At 36.7% G+C, this 19,137-nt stretch overlaps 1 protein-coding gene across 2 annotated transcripts in view; it reads right to left on the bottom strand.

Annotated features, from left to right (window-relative positions):
* The window catches only part of ITGBL1 (integrin subunit beta like 1), a 139,032-nt gene that overhangs the window by 5,827 nt on the left and 114,068 nt on the right, over window positions 1-19,137 (bottom strand). The window contains exons 8-10 of one of the 2 annotated variants that reach the window (XM_064646098.1): window positions 16,673-16,789; window positions 5,321-5,467; window positions 14-127 (exon numbers count right to left, since the gene is read on the bottom strand). In XM_064646098.1, the coding sequence (XP_064502168.1) occupies window positions 14-127; window positions 5,321-5,467; window positions 16,673-16,789 (378 nt within the window). The remainder of the gene's footprint in view (window positions 1-13; window positions 128-5,320; window positions 5,468-16,672; window positions 16,790-19,137) is intronic. The other variant, XM_064646099.1, reaches the window with a different exon arrangement.

The following is a 19,137-nucleotide window of genomic DNA, read 5'->3' as shown; positions in this document are numbered from 1 at the left end:
GCCTGTACTGCACCTGTGCAAATGAGACCGTCATGTTTGTCACAGTCTCTGTCATCGCATTCACAGAAATCGCCTGAAATGTACCATTCCTGGGGAGAACAGATGCACTTTCCACAGTGGCAGGAACCTGAAATCACAAAAATTATTACTCGCAGCCAAAGAGCACTGTCAGTTTCAGACTAGAAAACAACAACCCGCGACACACACGTGCACACATATGCACGTGTGCATATGCACAAAATTGCTGCCTAAGAGGCTATTACATAAGAGAAAATAATCAAGCTAAAAGTCTTTTGAATAAAAGGATTCTTTTGGCATGAGCTTGAGTATGGTGGAATGTTACTACTAACGCTTTGATCCTGCTATTTCACTTAATCAAGGCTCACATTCTTAAGCTTTCTTTTGGTTTCAGAGACCCACAATCAGGGCTTCTCTTCCCAGTAATTGTTCTTTTTTTTTTACTAGAAAAGCTCAAATTGTCCCCAACCCACTGTTACTGAAGGCAATAAAATCACACCCAGGAAGGAAATAGTCCTCCTCATCTAAATTTAGGGCTGGGTCCACAAAAGACTGGCAATGCACAAGACTGACAATTTAGACCCCCAAAATCCTCATCACCACAAATGAAGTTTCTCCACCTCCCATGGAATTACTAATTAATTATTTGCTCTAGATCAGAAAGAGTTTGAGCACATAATGGCAGTTCAGCACTTGGCTTATTCCTGCAGTGTACACTAGTGCCCTTTGTTGGGACAAGCTGCTCTCCTCCTTCTCCAGGATGTCAGGTCACAGCCCCACAGGGAAAGGAGAGACTCTATGGTGATGTTCAGGTGATGCCATAACCCACAGAGCACCAGAAACGTCCCTTCAAGGGAAGGCTCGGAGACATTTTTACCTTCAGAAGAAGGTTCATGTCTCTGAATCCTGGAAAGTGACAATTGCCCTCAGACAATCATGTGTCAGGAAGACTGTAGCCTGAGAATGGGGTGAGACAGGCTTATCTACAACTAGAAATGCCACTAGGAGATGGTAATTCCTTCTGGATGATTCCAAAACTCGGCTGAAAAGACTCAACTTTTCAGATCCCATCTTCAGCAGCTTGACCCCATACAGATTTCAGTACAACACCTACAACGCTAAGGTGGGGCTCTTAGTAACTGCTGAGCAAAAATCCTTTTGTGAACCAAGCCCAAAGAAAGGGTTACATTAGAAAGCACTATTAAAAAAAATCAACCCCCCAAATAAATTATAGCAAAGGATACACACATAAATTTTCAATTATCAGAGGCAGAGTTAAAAAAAAATCATCAAATAAGTTGTTGACATTTAACAGAACATACTTATAAATTAGTTAAATGCAGTTGAAAATCCTAGCTTCCTGTAATATTTCCAGAATGATTCCAGTAAAAGTCACCAATGTGCTTAATGCAATATTAAGGAAAAAATATATAGAAGGAAGCTTGGTTATGTCAGAATATAACCTAAATAGAATTCATGGGTTACTTAACAGGGCCTTAGCCAAAGCCTATAAAATTATGCTTTTCCATCTTTCCAGTTCTTTCAGACCTCTGAAAAAAATCCATAATAATGATCCTATTACACTTTTTTTTTTTTAAAAAAAAGTGCATCTCTTGATATCAAGGAATTTTACATAGGTTTTTCCTGTAAATACAGAAGTACCTCTGATCACTGAAACTTAATTTTTGAAATCTTCATAACAGCCTCAGCAGAGTATTTAATTTTTAATTAAATATGTAAGTAATTTAATGTTTATTTTAAATTCACAAAAATTAACTCATTGCCTAATTTTAGGGAAATGTTTTAACTTGTAACATATGGAACATGCAAATATATTCAGGAAGAGCTAATGATTGGAACATTTGGGGATGGGAGTATTTGATTAAGCATCCACTTTTTCTGTGACTTCTGAGTATTCCTTACTGAGCCACCAGCACAGAAAATATTGACATACCCTACAAGGATAAAAAATGCCACTGTATAAAGAGGCAGTGGAGAATAGCATATATATTGCATGGTTGCTGTATAAGAGGTACACTAAGACTTACTTGAGGATAATTTAAACCAAATCTCACTGTTTGTACAAATTGCAAGGTACAGACAACAGAAAATAATGAGGAATAGTATGATAGTTTTAGTGAAATTAAAGCAGTTAATAAGAGTATTACACTGTAAAAAACTTGAAGTAATTCTTCATAAACAGCACTGATGCTGCTACTGAGGAATGCCCACAGTGTTTAAAACTATTTTGCAGAAGATACAGCAAATTTAACACCAAGTCAACCAAGGAAGATCAGGCTCCATAATACAAAATCTGTTAGGAAAATGAATCAAGCATTTTCCCCGAACAGAGCATGATGCTCTGGGAGGTCCCTTAGTTTAATTAAAATGAGTCTAATGAGTTGTAGGGTGTTTCCTGAGATCCCAGCCAGATCCTCTCGGATGGGATTTGGCTCATTACCTTGCCTACATCCTGCACTGTTACAGTCGCCATATGCAGCCCTATATTTAATGCCAGGGAGACAGCAGTGGTGGGTGTTGCTGTTTTCCTTTGGAAGAGCTCTTACTACAGGTGGCACAGTCAGAGAGCCAAGATTCTAAAAACAGACTAGGAATGTGGATGTCCAACTTTGCTTATATTAGCAGAGCGCAATTTTCTGGTATTGTTCAGCAGTTATCTGCTGAAAACTAGGACTCCTCACAGTCCTACAAAAGAAGCTCAAGCTCCTCTCAGTCCACTATAACACTTGCTTATCCTGGCTAGGTTTCCAGCAAAATTCACTTTTATCTGAGAAGTAATCATTATTTTTTTTTCTCATTGTAATAAATCAGAAAGAACGATTTGCCATTAGGGTAGTGCTTCACTAGCTATGAACAGCGTTTTAAAGTATGAGTATCCAGTAAGACATGATTTCCAGATACATATCTCAGCATCAAAAGTAGATTTGCCAAAAAAAAAAAAAAAAAAAAGGAAAAAAGGTTATAAATAATTACACTGTCTTTGCCTGTGATCCCCATCCTGCTCAGAGAAGAGGTAGGAGATAGTAGCCTGCTTGGATGTTTACTGACCACACAGAAATGAAGTTATCTTATGCAGGTATTTCTCTGCTGCAACAAGCACATGTGACCAGCTGTTTCTACGATAAAGCTCTTATAGCACCTAATTTGACACTGCTTTATTATATTGACTGTCCTCAGGGCAACCTTCCATCACACTGAAAGCTTACATGTGCTTGGGGTCCGAAGAAACTTAACAAAAAAAAAAAAATCCTACCACTCTTGCTGAATATGGATTTAAGGTCACAGAATGGGTAAGGTTGGAAGGGACAATTGTGGGGTCATCTAATTCAACCTCCCTGATGAAGTAGTTAATAAGAGTATTACACTGCCTCTCTAGAGCACATTGAGCAGTATTGCATCCAGATGGTTCTTGAGTATCTCCAGTGAGAAAGACTCCACAACCTCTCTGGGCAATCTGTTTCAGTGCTCGGTCACCCGCACAGTAAAGTTCTTCCTCATGTTAAGGAACTTCCTGTGCATCAGTTTCTGCCCCTTGCCTCTTGTTTTACTGCTTGGAACCACTGAGAAGAGTCTGGCTCCATGTGTCAGGTTTGTGATTCCCAGAGGAAGTAAATGCTGTTCAACAAGAGAGCTACTACTCTAGAAAATCTGAGCCTTTGGAACGTCCATTCAAGCAGTCATGTGTAAAAGCACTACCTGCCTGCTGCTGGTTACAACCTAGAGCAACTTTCAGGTTGCTCCAGATTATATCAGTGACCAGATCCCAAACCACCCCCTGGGCACTATAGCCAGCAGACAGAAAAATAATCCTGGGTGTCTCTGCAAATTTCTGCCAGATTATCTACTCCCAAAACCTCAGAGTAAATTGTATCCTTGATATACGGTCTCAAAGCTAATTGTTCTCAGAGTAAGACCCACTGGCTAGTGGGCTCTCAGCCATCCTTATAAAAAGGTAGAAGATAATACAAATACTTTAAAAATCAACATAATTTTTCATGTTTATATTTATTTAGAATCTCACATAGTGCATTTTATTTTTACTAAGAGTATTCCCTCACCTTCATGGTTTATATAAAGCATCACAGGGAGACCAAGACTAAGAGAAGAAAAGTTAATTTCTACAGTAAAATAGAGTCATTCATTTTCTCTAACAACTCACCATTCTCTTACACATACACTAATTTAAACACAGACACATCTGGAAAAAATAAAGAAACAATGTAACTTGCTCATTTTCTATGACATTGCATCAGTTGGGGACAGAAAAAAACCCAAAATAAAATGAAACAGTTCTTCAGGAGAGAATTCCAAGTGATAATACAGATGGATGAAGGCCAGGCTGGAAACCCTATATAAATTTCCTCTGCACTGAAATAAAAGTTACCAAAGGGAACACTGGAAACCTGCCTGATGTAGAAAGCTCCTAACTGTTTTTTCCAGCTGGTCCTCTGTCTATGCAAGGGACATAAAAATAGAGGAAATGGCACATAAAATCTGGAGTGAGTGCCTTCTAGCCTCCAGTCAGTCCCACCACCCATTTTTTGTCTATTCTCTTTCAGATTTATTATATACAAAAATAGGCAATTTGCACTATGGGGGAGCTAAAAAGCCCTCTTTCCATTAATGCAATTTCCTAGCCTGAAAGACTGCAAGGTAGGAACCTCAGAGAACAATTTCAGATAATTATCAGGATTTTCTAACTTTTATTCTTCCCTGTGGCATTTTTTTTATAGCTGAACTGAAGCTGATGCAACCACCTGAATGAAAATTAGTAAATGAGAAAGTTTTCAGGATTCATTTGTGGGGACTGCAGACACATACTTTGCTGTTGTGTTGGGTAGCAGAGTGATTAGGAATACCAAATGTTGCTGTTAAACACTCTCTTCCACTTACTCTTGCCCAGTATATTATATCTGTCATCTTCCCCACTGCAGTGTTTCTGCCCCTTTCCCTCAAACTGGATGGAGCACGAACAGTTAGTTTATAGTGTACAGCTATTCCATGAAGTCCATCAGCTAAACAGATACAGAAAATGATATGCTACCAGCAAAATTGCATAGGGGAGCAACATTGCTGAGCATGTACGGCCGTGGTGGGTGTTTGACAAAATGGATATAAGTGCATTATGGAGCCAAATATAACATCCTTTTAATAATGGGTACCTTTGAAAAGAAAGGGTTATTAAACAACAACCCACTTCCATGTACATTAGTCTTCCAGAATATGATAGTTTTCCTCTGGCACTGCACTGACATGAAATAGCTCAGCTGCCAGTTCTTACCCTTCCCCGAACATAATATGCCATCCGCTGACTCGCAGAGACTTCTGCTCTCCTGCTCCGTCATGTTGCACTTCCTTGAGTGCTGGCACAAGTTTCCAAACCACCCATCCTGGCAAATGCATCGGCCGCAGGAGCAGATGCCATGGCCTGTAATGACACCAAGGTTGGTTATGACCAAGGTTGGTTATGACCAAGACAAGCAGAAACCAGTGACTGCAGTCACAGCTGAGATCACCTTCAGACCTGTGCAGTGTGGAGTGTGTGTAATGGGACAGACAGACAGATGGATGGACAGCACTGCTTCCCGGTAGGGTGGTCTTCTTCAGCTTTCATTCTTATGTTAAACAGGGTGTCCTAGTGATGTGCAGAAAACAAGTGAGGGAAAGGTCAAAGAAACTCTAGAACATAGGTCAAAGATAGACCCTAGAAGTTATAATTTATGCTTTAAAGACAGGGAAAGAAAGATAAAATAAAATTTTTTGAGAGTTGTTTGTAAAAAAATTAATAAAAAAGGAAAATATTTTTAAGAATAAACTGAGTAGAAAATCTGGCCAGGAAAAAGAGAAAAGTGACAACAAATGCAGAGAAAAATATAGGAATGGAGAATGAAAAAGAGAAGCAAAAAATGTCTCTCACTCAGAATTTCATTTTTCAGCTTTGAATTATATTTCTGCAGCAGAGACAAAATTATACATACCAGTGACTTTTTTCCTACCCTACCCGATATGTAGGGCGAGGGAGCAGAAATGAAAAGTCTGAGATAATTTGTGAGCATGGGCTGGGAAGAAGCAGTAGGAGTATCTGGCAAAGCATGGAGCAGCAGGATGCGGGGAAGCAAACCAGCAATTTTGTTTTTCTGATTTGTGGACTTCTCATGAGCCAGCAGCACAACCTAATATTGTAAACTGGGAGGCAGCATTGGTAGAAGCCCAGAGGAGAGACAAACCTTACAGTTTGCTCTAAGTGGAGTTCCTTCAAAGTTTACTGATGGCCAAATACTTTAAATTAGAAAAGACTTTAAATTAGAAAAATACAGGGAGCTCCAAAGTCTTTTAGCTGTCATTTACAGCATCTAAATGTTCAAAATAATTTTTGTATCCCAGACTCTGTATTGGTGTTTGGGGTTTTTTTAACATACCATCTATACAACTTTAAATGATTTGTAACAATGACAGTGTTACTATGACAGTATTGCTACCTGCTTCTGAAAATTGATAACTAGCAACCACAGAAGCTTGATGCCACTTTTGAAGCTTGATCCTAGTTTTAGAAAGGGAAAGAAGGTCAACTATATGACAAATCAAAACACAAGAGATAGAAAACAAGCATATACTGATATGCTCCTTCCAGATAGATGTCATGCAACTGTAACTTAATGTAATTAAGCTTCTGTCAGAGCATTTTTATGTCTTATTTATTTTTAATTAGTGACATATGGATTAGAATTGAGAATAGCTCTACCAATTAAGAGCAAAATATACAACTGGATGTCACTGTTGGAAAATTATTAGTGAAGATACAGATACTTTACTCATTTTAGCAGTGAATAGTACAAAATCTATGGTGATTTCACTGAGAAAATAATTTTGTTGTATTTTTCTTGAATAGTCATTATGTGTTACTGAATGCAGAGACTGATCATGTCTGTAAAGCCCTTACATAAGTCAAATAAAAAGGTAATGAATAATCTATAAATTTGCTGCAGTTTACAGTTTACCATATAAAATTCGACTTGCATTTTTCTGCAATGACCATTCCTCTCCTCCTTTATGCCATATAAATCCTCAAACCATGAAGAATTCTTTTGTCTCAAGTAATCCATTTTACAAAAATAATATGTATTCCTCGCTGACACTAGCTTGGGCAGCTGCAGCTCTTTGGGTGCCTTGGGATATTGAGTGTACGTGCTTTGCCCAGTGCTTGTTAACTCCTTGCTATCTCATGTGTGTGGTAGCCTGAGAATACTGTTTTATGTGATTTTGTTCTGTATATCTTCCTTGCAAATCACAGAGCAAAGATAGTGTGAATAGTTAAATCAGCATTTTTTCATGTTAAACAATTAATTTTGGGCTGGATTTCTTCACTTAGAGATTTTTCTTTGCCCCAAATGTTCAGATTGAGAAGATTTACTGGAGAGTGTTGGTCTATCATAATTTCAGATTTAACGAAAAACCATTAAAATCATAAAAAAATTGCATTGCAATGCAATGGCTCTGAGACTACAGATCTCCATTAATAAAAATCTATGTTAATGAGCTTCTAAATATTTAACAAAGTTTAAACATTAATGTCCAATCAAGAATAAAGACTTTGATGGGGGAGAGGCAAAGGACAGAAAAAGATGATGCTAAAAATACTGTAATTTTGTTTAGAATTAAAGCTCCAATAACCACAAGACTTAAATGTAAAATATGAATGCAGCAACAAAGCAAGCTGTGACAGTTACTGGCGGGGGTCCATTATAGCCCAAGTCATCCCGAACCGGGATTAATTATTTCTTAAAATGATTAGAAACAAAATTGTGTTGTTGTGGGAAATCAGTTTAGGACTACTAATACAGCTGTTGTTGGAGTTCCTGAAAAACCTGCTTGATCATTTTGTAATACAAAAGGCACAACCACATGGGAACATCAGCATGATGAAAAAGGTGAAGTAATCATCACAGAGGAAGCTGGTTCTTATTTCTAGACTGTTTATAATCAGATGATGTTTCTGAAGGGCAAACTAAGGCCAGGCCCAAGCAAAATTTGGCACCTCAGGCTAGGAGTAGAAAAAATTGCAGCACAATGCAGGATCCCTTATATAGAACACTTCAGTAAATTAAACAAATATTTCGTTCTGTATTTAAATGGAAACAGGATTTCCTTTTTTTTTTAATTGCAGGACTTTCCATTATATTATTAACAGAAGAGAATATTAAACATTAGTCTGGGAGAAATATTTCTAAGTAAACACACTTCATTACCCTGCCAAAATATGCTAAACAAGTTGAGAAAAACGTTACTGTAACACTGATTTTTACTTTTTAGTTTTTATTGAATAAAAGGAGAATGTCATAACAATTGTGAAAACTGTAGTTAGAGAAGCCTAATATAAATGTGAAGCAAAATACTGATTGTCTATTATATTTTCAAAAGAGGCCAGTTAGTATTGTCTGTCTAATAAAGGTGGACTGTGCCTCCAGTTTCAGCAGCATAACAGTCATATAGTTCAGTAACACCTTCAAGTGAAACCTGCAGTGAAAAGGTCTGATGCCATCCTCATATGCATATAGCAGTAGAACAGTGACTAGGAGCAGAATTAGAGCATTGATGAGATGAATATTAAAGTCCTGCAACTCTGTGACATCAATGTTTGAAGAGATTTTCCAAAACTTGGAAGAGTACTAAAAAGATGTAAAGAATTCAAAGGCTACCAGAATGGGGATTCTCAAACTACCAGAGAAAGACAAAGCAAAGAATAAAAGCTCATACTGATAAAACCACTTAAGAAATGAACCAGCATTTCAAAAAAGGGTGATGACGATCGGAACAAACTTTAAAGTGATGTTGGCATGGACTATACAGGAGCCTTCAGAGCATGGCCTGCTCAGAGACAGGCTTTTGCTGCACACACTACACAAACTTCAACACAGGGGAAGCATGGGTGTAGTGTAATGGCTTATTTATAGACTAATATACAAGGTTCAGCAAAAAAACCCCTTTGGGATTTACAAATTAATATCTACTAATCACCTTAAATGTTGGTGCATTAGCAATTCCTTTACTGCTCATTTGAACAGAAAGATTAAATTAAAATGCTTTTATAAACCTAAATCACATTTTATGCCATCTGAAAAGCTAATGAAAATATGGTCTCTGTGTACCTACACAAAGTCTTGACTTTTCATACACCTACACAAATGTCTGGGCAACCAGGACAGAAATCTGTAGGGCATTTAAAAGAAAAAATTATAAAAATTAAAATTAGTTAAGTAAAACTATAATAATTTAATACAGACTATACAATATCATTAATACCTATACTGGCTATAATAGGTAGTCTCATATCTAATACATACTGATCCTTTTGAATTTATCTGTTGCTGCCCCTGGATGTGCCTTAGAGCTGGGATGAAGCAGTTAAGTACAAGGACACAGGTATTGAATCATTAATTCTCTACTTAATGTTGTCAAAATAAAGCCCTAAATCACACTAGTTTTTGCCAGTTAGACTCTGACTTCTCAGTTTCCTAACATAGTCATTTTCACTTTTGTTAGATCTAATTTCACTCAGTAAACACACGTTCGAATGGTTGGTTTCTTTGTTTGTTTGTTTGGTTGGTTTTTCCTCTGGAGAATAAACTGCATTTCTCAATAACAAATACCGTAATAGAATTTCTCTATTTAATAGTATAAAAAATGTCTAGTGAATTCTGTGACAAGTGTTCTGTGACAATGTTATTCAGATTTCTCCGTCAAAAGGATATGGACCCTGCTCCAAAGACTTTTCAATAGAACAGGTGAAAAACCTGTCAGTAGGAAATAAACTCTTATTTTAACATAGAAGGGACCACAGACAAATTACAGGTTCAATTCAGATGCCTAGTGCCATTGGACATGCCCTAAGGCACAAAGGACATCCTCATGATGGCACCAGCTATGCAGGAACACCTGTGTCCTTGTGGAGCCAAGCTGGGGTCAGGCAAGGGAAGCCCTGGGTATCAGAAGTGATAAAAGGTGCTTTACTTTAGGTGCCTGAAGACTTTGCAATTATGTCCCACATAGTCTGAGAAGCGATGGCAGACTCAGGAGCTGAATTTATATTTCTGAATTTTCATACCAATCACTGCCAAAACCTATCTTTGGGAGAGAGGCAGGTATAGTTTTTCTCTCCTAATATATTTTTTAGGTATAAAAACCTATATACTTCTATTTCTGTGGAGCACTATTAGTGCAAGAAACAAGGAAATTGTCTGACAACAACTGTACCATAATATTAACTTTGCTTAATGAAGTATATAATTAATCATAACTCTCTCATTTTTATGGTTATAGTTTTATTGGTCCTCATAAGAACATGCTAGCTGAAAATATCATGCTTCTGCTTCACTGAACAGATGACAAAAATAAGTCTCATTCATGATTTCTGCAGTATGGACCTAGAGCATTCATTAAAAAAAAAAATTACATTTTCTGTTGTATATCTTATATTCCAAAAGAAGAAAAAAATGAACAGCATTTCCTCTGAATCCAATTAATTAGCCTGACTGGATTGTAATGAAAATTTTATATTCAAAGGTCGGGCAACTTATACCAATCTTTTGAGAGGGAATCTTACCATTGCACATCCTGGTGATGACTGTGCAATCCCAGAATCCATCACTAATTATAAGAATGTGATATGGCAGTTTCTGTCCCTGTTTTTAAAGTTTAAATCATCATAAAGCTGGGAATTGTGGCTTAAAGTAAATGTATGCCTTATAGAATCCAGATTTTCCCTTGTTTTCTGACAATACCTAGAGATTCACACCAGAAATCTTGACTGGTGTGAATGATGTATGGATGGAAATGTGTAAGTAAGCACCAGAAGAAGCACCAGAATGAGGTCAAAACCAGTACCTACATTGATAACCAACAACACCTTCACAGGAGTTAACTAATGAATGTATTATTTTTTCATATCAAAAGGCCTGCACTCTCATGAAACAATTATATCATGACTTGCACAATGAATTGTTAGCAGGAGACTGTGTGCTCAACAAGAAAAGATGTCAACGCAGACACAGCACATAATTTGTGTCATTCATTTCCCTATAACCCTAGAAAGATCAGCACTGTCCTAAGAATGTAAAAAATCAGGAAGCACAGACAATAAGCATCAGACTTGCCTGAGGTTTACAGAGATGAAAGTAAGAAAAACTATGTCAAAAGGATCACCCTAACTTTTGAGTCCTAAATCATATAAAAGATATGTTTAAAGATGAGCTTGTTGTTGTCAGTCAAGATGAAACAAAAAGACCTACTGAGAACTTGATGGGTGGCATCCCTTGTCTATAATCTGTGTCACACACAAGTGACTAAACTATTAAATGCAGACACTTTGATGCTTGTATGTGGGAGTGAGAAAGCGAGTAAATTAAATTAATGAAAGGATGTGTCTGAGTCGTGAAAATTAATTTACCTGGGGATTTTCTAAAAAAATTACTAGCTTCCCCTCCCATAAAGTCTCAAATAGAGTTTTTGCTGTACTGTTGTCTTGCACTTAGAGAAGAGAAAGATGTGAAGGCAAACCTGAGTAAGGAGGGAAATGTGAATTACCTCAGCATTTGCTCCAAGAATGTCATCTCCTTCAACTTTCATAAGCCTTTATACTACAACCAGAATTTAAAACTAATGAGAACCTTTTACCAAAAGACATTAGTATAAACAAATACAACTCTTTAATGTAACATAACATTACACAACTGGATTTTCTACAGTGTTAGGATTGTATTTTGATTAAAATTGTATTTTGATGTGCTGTGGCCAAAATGAACAGTTTAAAAGTCATCAAAGTGGATTTTTTCACTTGAAAATAAAGAAACCAGACTTCTCAAGGTATTCCATTACCAATCAAAGAACTGGTTTACTGGGATGACCAGAGTCTTATCTGTTTCTTAGTGTTGAGGACAGTGCAAACATCTATAAGTAAATATTAAAAGGTCTCATCTAAGCTGAATTTCTGATTGGTGGCCTACTATTTGAAGCACAGAATGATATACTGATGTAATACAAAATTGAAGCATCCCTAGAAATATGCAAGAACCATGTTATGAGTTGCCTGTTATTAGTCTAAACCTTTGCTAGTGGTCCTAGTGATGAATTTGTGTTGATCTTCAACCAACTTTTTATATTTTTGTTGAGTTTGGTTTCATTGTAGAGTTTTTAATCAGCACAATCCTACACAACTTGTAGCATCCAGGGGACCCCAAAGGGCTTTTGTTTTATTCCTTTAATTGTTGCTACTTTTCCATGACAAGAACTCACACCTAGGCCAATAATTGTCCAGAGAACAAATCAAAGTGAATGGAGTTAAGAGCATTATCAAATCAATTTCAAATTGATCTTTACTGTTGTTCTGAGCTCTTGTCTGCCTGCTCTCAATCCTGAAAGAGAACAGAACATAATGGACAACAGTCAACCCAGTGAGGTGGAGCAGCAATGATGATATCACTGGAAAACATGATTGGACACAGTAGGGGAATAAATAACACTTGACAGCTCAGGACACATCTGCAGTGAGCAGCACAGCCTTAACCTCAGAGGGCAAAGAAAAGTATCTCTCATCAGGATAGAGGACAAATAAATATCCAGCCTGGTGTACATCAGTGGCATAGACTTGCCAAGAAAGAACTTGACATTCTCTGGTCACGTGGGTGCACCAAAATGACTTAACTTGCACAAGAAAGACTCAAAGAACCAAGTAAAGCCAAAGAAAATGTAATGTTAAATATTTCTGTGGATCAGCACTGCAATATACCTGGAAAAATCTTACATAATTGAAAAAAACTGAACTGTAGAGAATGGGCTTTTAGGTAGAACACGCCTATCTCAAAAAAGCTGCATAAGACATCTCATCCAGCTATCGCTTAATAAGTCTCTGTACAGAGGCATAGATAAAGGAAGGGGAACACAAAGGAAGGATCTGGAAAGCAGGTCAAGGAAGGTGAGGCTCCCCCTCCATTCTCCCACCTGGACTAATGTGTCCAGCTCTGGGGTCCTCAGTACAAGAAAGACATGGATGGACCTGTTGGAGCAGGTCCAGAGAAGGGCCACAGAAACAGTCAGAGGAATGGATCACCTCTCTTATGAGGAACGGCTGAGAGAGTCGAGATTGTTTAGCCTGGAGAAGAGAAGGCTCTGGGGAGACCTTACTGTGCCCTTTCAATATTATAAAGGGGGAGTATAAGAAAGAGGGAGAGACACTTCAAGGTCTGTAGTCACAGAACAAGGGGTAATACTTTTAAACTGAAAGATAGTAGGTTTATCTTGGACATAAGGAAGAGATTTTTTTATGATTAGGGTGTTGAGATACTGGAAAAGGTTTCTGAGAGATGTGAATTTCCCACCCTTGAAAATGTTCAAGTCCAGGGTGGATGGGGCTCTGAGCAACCTTGTCTAGTGAAAGATTCCCTGCCCATGACAGGGAGGGGTTGGACTAAATGATCTTTAAATGCCCCTTCCAACCCAAATCATTCTATGATTTCATAATTATATGAATCAATTTCTAATAGCAGAGTGCTATAGTGAAATCTATGCTGAGTTCTCTTGCAACCGTTGTGGAGACATAGTGTCTCTATTCCTGGTACTGCATTGATGGACAGATGAATTTTTAAGGGAATGACTCACCACGATCATACAGAAACATGGTAATAGGGTCTCACTTGGTTGTACCCTAATTTATCATATCTTTCCCCTCAGGTCTTTCTACCGTTGCATGGACAGCTGGTCTGGAAAGCAAGCTATTAATCAATCTCTGATGGTCAGAGGAAGCCAGTAACAATTCTTATTCAAATCATTTAGGTTGTCATTCGTGTTTCTCATTTCAGCATGCATTCAATCTGAAAACACTGGTGGTGTTTCTTTGTGCTTACCGGCGCTCAGTGCTCACTGTCAGACCCTGCACATTCACAGAGTCCAGCTTATAATTCTCCAAAGATAGATTTACTACCAAGGGCTTATGTATTGACAGTGATTGCCTAGGTAGCAACAGTGGTAGAAAAAATAGTAATGAAAAGAGGACAAGAAAAGAGGAAGGAATAAGCAGTCAGCAAAAGGTGTCAAGAAGTTCAGGCTGAGATGGAAACATGGACAAATCCAAAAAGAGGAGAGGGAGATATGTTTGTTATTAGTGCAAAATTAATGAGAGAAGTTCGGTGAATAGATAAGTTGCAAAATAAGGTTAAAATTGGTAGAATATCCAAAAAAGAGAGATAGGTGAAGTATGGTATACCAAAGGAAATGTTCAAAATGTGATCAGGAAAGAAAGGGATAGCCAAGAAAAACATCTGACTATTACTAAAGAGTAGGGTGAAAGCTACCAGTAACATTGGAGGCTCTTGAGGATCTGAAAAGGAAAACAGTGACAGAAATTCCTACATTTGGTCAGAAACTGTGGGAAGAGACATTTCAATGAAACTGCAGGAGAGATGAAAGAAAATGTGTAATGAATAAATGGTTCATCTTATGAGTTTGAAGGTGAGGGAAGGTGAGGGGAGTTCAGTTGCTAAATGATGAGTGAACAGAAACCTGCAACTGATGAGGACCCTCTGAAGATAAACATTTCTGTACTTAGTGCTTACATCTAAATAGGTGCTCCCCTTAGTTATTGCGGTGTGAGGTGGCCTCTTGAGGCAGGTGGATCAGAAGCACAGACATCCAGTGTCTACTGGATGGTCAAAAAAATAATGTTTCGGGATCTGACAGCAGCAAAAAAAAAGAAGGAAAAAAGTAGAAAGAATAAAAAAAAAAAAAAATAGTAAGGAAAGAGAGAGAGAGAGGATAAATGAGGGAAGGAGTCATTTCAGGGCTCCAGCAGCAAAGAGAAGGAAAACTGATGTATGGAAGAGAACTGCATGATTAATTTGAATCTCAGCACACTTCATGTGGAAGAACCAAAAAAGTGCAAACAAAGAAACATTTCAGTGGCATGAAAACAGAACCAGAGGAAGGGGAAACCAGTTCTTATCTGTAAAAAAATGAAAGAAAGAATGAAATCATGCAATAACAACAATATAAGAACATACTTCAAGGAGTTAATTACAACCAAATCTAGAATAAACTGAAAAGATCTCAAATTATATTCATAAATATAATAGAACAAGAAATGAAATACCAATATTACAAAAATAACCGGTCTCTCTTTTGTATTTGTTGCTCCAAAATGACGAAAATATGCTTAAAGCATATGGATTGTAAATAATTAACTCATTCATTTCTGCTATTCTCTTTGGACAAAGCAATTTAGACTAAAGGAGAGACTTTATTCAGGTAAAAGTGTAATCTAGACTGTCTTGTGAACAGTAGAAAATTGGACACTGGCTGAGGTGTTGAGGTGATTATTCATTTAAGTGTGAGGTGCTCTAGCCAGCATTAAAAATCAAAATTATCTCTGTATTCCTCCTAAGAAGGAAGAATGGAATTCTTGTCTATATTTTTCAAAATGTGCAATATCATTAGCAATATTAACACTGAAACACTGTTGTTGAATAATGTAAAATATGAGTGATATTAACAGAAGAGATATTTTTAAGCATGAATGATAATGAATTTTGGTTCCCAACTATTTAGCTGATAATAAATATCACATAGCTTTTCAGTGCTTTTCTGCACTTTTATGCCCTTTATACAAAATTAAATTTCAAAGTTATTCTTTTCCTAGACATTCCTATTACCGAATTACTCTGAATGTTATAAATTATTATTATGGCTATTTAGATATTCAAATCACAATTTTCTATATATATCTACAATCTGCATGGAAGACAGCATGAAGAAATATTTGCTGTAGTCAAAATTGTTAATGTACACAAGGATCACGAAACAGTACGTTTTTTCTTACATTGAAATAAGGAATATAATACAATGTGTCATTGTTCATACCAACTACTTTATTAATATTTAGAATCAAAGAGTCATTTTAAAAATAAAGCCAGTAAGACCTAAAATGACAGCGGTTAAGATAAATACTACTCACCTCCTTTTGAAATACCATATGGCATATATATATTTACATATCCAAAACTACCTGAGTAAGGTTTTCACAGTCAACACTAAAATAAACCATCTACATCTACAATTGCTATGACACTGTCTCTCAGACATTTTAGATTCTTTCACGATATATTTTACGATTTTTTTAGAAAACATAGTCACTGTCAGTGACTATGAGACATTTAAAATTTTTTCTGGTCATTAATACCTTTAGGTATGTTACAACATAGTGAAACATCAGGTGTACTAAACACAAAGTAAAATTACCTAATATTTCAGGTTCTTCTTCAAATGTCTTCAAATGTATTCTTCTCTATTGGACATTGATAGAATTTGGATATACTACAGCAGTTACATTTATGCCACTAATTTTGTTTAATCGACTTCAGTGTTAGTATTTCTGAAGTCTTAAAATAAATATTCACTAACATATTCAATATTTCTAGAGATTGTTTCTTACAAAAATCTGCAATCTATTAATAATAATTAATTATGCCAATCGTATATAGTGACATTATGTTATAAAATCAAGCAGAACAGAAAGTTATAAACTGTCAAGATTTAGTTATGTTATTGTTATTTTATGTTATGTTCTTATTTTTATTAAGTGAACACATACCCCCACAGGCATCTCCTTCTGCATTTTCACACTGTCGATCATCACATTCACAGTTTTTGCCATGAACTCTGTTGTCTCCTGGAGGGAAACAAGTGCATTGGCCGCATTCACATCTCCCTGTAAGAATAAACAGTTGATAGAGTCATGATTTCAGTGAAGTAAAATAAATTAAATGAAAACCTAAATTTATTCTACACTCTACCCCCCCAGACAAACTACAAGTCACCCTGTATTAGTTGAAGTGTGCACATAAACATGATTAAAAAAAACCCGAATCAAACAAAAACATAGCAAACCAAAACTATTCCTCCTCCATGGCAACCAGAAGGACAGTATGTCACTGTTATATCTTAGTGGAAACAGCAACAATAAGGAATCATTGGCATTGCATGCTTTTCATATCTGAACTTAGTATAACTGAGCTATGGCCCATGCTTATCTGCATAATTAACCTCTATAATTGATCTAAAATATTTAGCACATACCTCAGAAACTCCAATATTAATGTGATCAGAATTAAATAGTCTCCGCACAGGGTTATCTAAGATACTCTCTATTCATGCAGAAACATAACTCATCAAATACTCTGTCAAGCATTTCGAAAGCACAGATGCCTATAATTTTTCTTGTCTAGATCTCAGGAAACAGAAGTCAAAAGCACAACCTTTGTCAGTCTCCCCTTCCATCAACCTATTTACAGGAGAGCTCCCCAGAGCTTAAAGAGCCAACGGATTTATCCAAGCTCCAACAGATCTTCCACTCCAAAACCCTCAGTGCTGAAAGTGCTAAATAGTCAGGTGTGAAAAAAATTAATATCAAGGACAGGTCTTACATTGCATATATCTGAGACAATCTCATTTCAGGTAACACTGGCCCTAACTTCTAAGGGTTTGCCTCTGTAAGTTTTTAAATTGTTTCAACGCAATACTGGTGTGAGAATGTTCTAAATATGACCCAAACCATGGACCAAACTAATACATTTGATGGCAAAGACTATTATGTGTAAAAAAACCCCACCAGAGACATGGATTAGGATGCAGAAAAGCCTGCTCCTCTTGATTTAACTTAATCACAGCATGAGTGAGTCTCAGCCTGGGCCTGCCCACTGCTCTACTGACTGAACCCAAATTTACAATTAGTCAATATTTCTAGAAACGAAAAAGCAATTCTCCAAGTGCAGCCTTTCATTATGTAACCAGATAGTTAACCACACACTACATTAATTTTTTTAGCATTTTCAGAAATATTTTGCTGAATGAAAACCTTAGTGGAGGTTTTCTAACTGTAAGTTTTGTGACAATAAAACCTTTTAGGTTAACCTACTGGCAGATAATTCTTAATATTTTTTTCCATAAGGTAAATTTATTATATTTATTTGGGAGGTTTTGTTTTGGTTTGATTTGGTTTTACTTAGTGTTTGTTTGTTTTTTACTTTGTTTGTTTGTTTTTAATAGTCTAATTCAGTTGGAGTAGTGGGGGATCTTATTAGTTATGGAAAAAAATTCTCAGTTCATTTTATAGCTGCTACAAGCCTCAAATACACTTTTGAGCTGACCTTCTATATGCCAGAATTCAATCTAGAAAGACATAAAGTGCAAGAATTTTTTAAAAAGTCATGCTGATAAAGAGAATTAGAGCAAATACTTCATGATAACTTTATGATATACATAGTTTAAAAACTATGTTGCATTGGCAATTATATGGGGATATTAATTCCAGAAAGAAACTTATAGAAAGTGCATCTACCACATCACTAAATACAGTTGTGTTTAGTAATCATGTCAAAAATTAAGATATGATTGTCTACAGAAGAATTTGTCTTCATTCTCTTAGCTGTAACTATTTGTCAAGAAGAGCCAAATTAGAAATTGAAAAAAATAATTCCTTAGTACTGAAATATACAGAGAATTTTAATGAGTCTAAGTTGTCACTATTTAGGGCTCTCCATCATGCGTCCACCTTAGACAACATGGTTGTTTTTACAAATATGTCACATCACGGTGTCCCAAAGAACAGTCAGTCACCCATGGGCAGAGAAGTACCTGATGAACAGGACCTATCTGCTGTGAAGACTCTATAAAATAAACAAAAAAGAGTCCTTAACAGTGGTATCGTGGCCAGCTATTGCTATAATAAAGAGGATGCCCGAAGGATAACAAAATCAGTTTAAGCAAAAGTTGCTTTGATGAGAGGAGTCATCAGAGATGGAAAATCCTCCAGAGGAATGAGCAAAGGAAGGCCCTGTAATGAGGATTCTGCATGTTCTGTAATTAAGCATAATCTTCTGTAATGCTTAATTTAATAATCCAGAATGACCGGAGAGCCCAGTGGCCAGTCACTTACGCTGCAATGGGAACAGGTTCCTCTCGGTCCTTGCTGCAAGAAATGTTTATTCATTTCATGTAATGTGCAACAATTTCACCAACAGAAAAATGGAAGGATGCCCATCCCCAGACAGATAGGGC

This window comes from Pseudopipra pipra, chromosome 2 (assembly GCF_036250125.1).
Source record: "Pseudopipra pipra isolate bDixPip1 chromosome 2, bDixPip1.hap1, whole genome shotgun sequence".
NCBI classification, from domain to species: domain Eukaryota; kingdom Metazoa; phylum Chordata; class Aves; order Passeriformes; family Pipridae; genus Pseudopipra; species Pseudopipra pipra.
The sequence above is the reverse complement of the archived record's forward strand: the minus strand, read 5'-3'. Positions and strand labels throughout refer to the sequence as shown.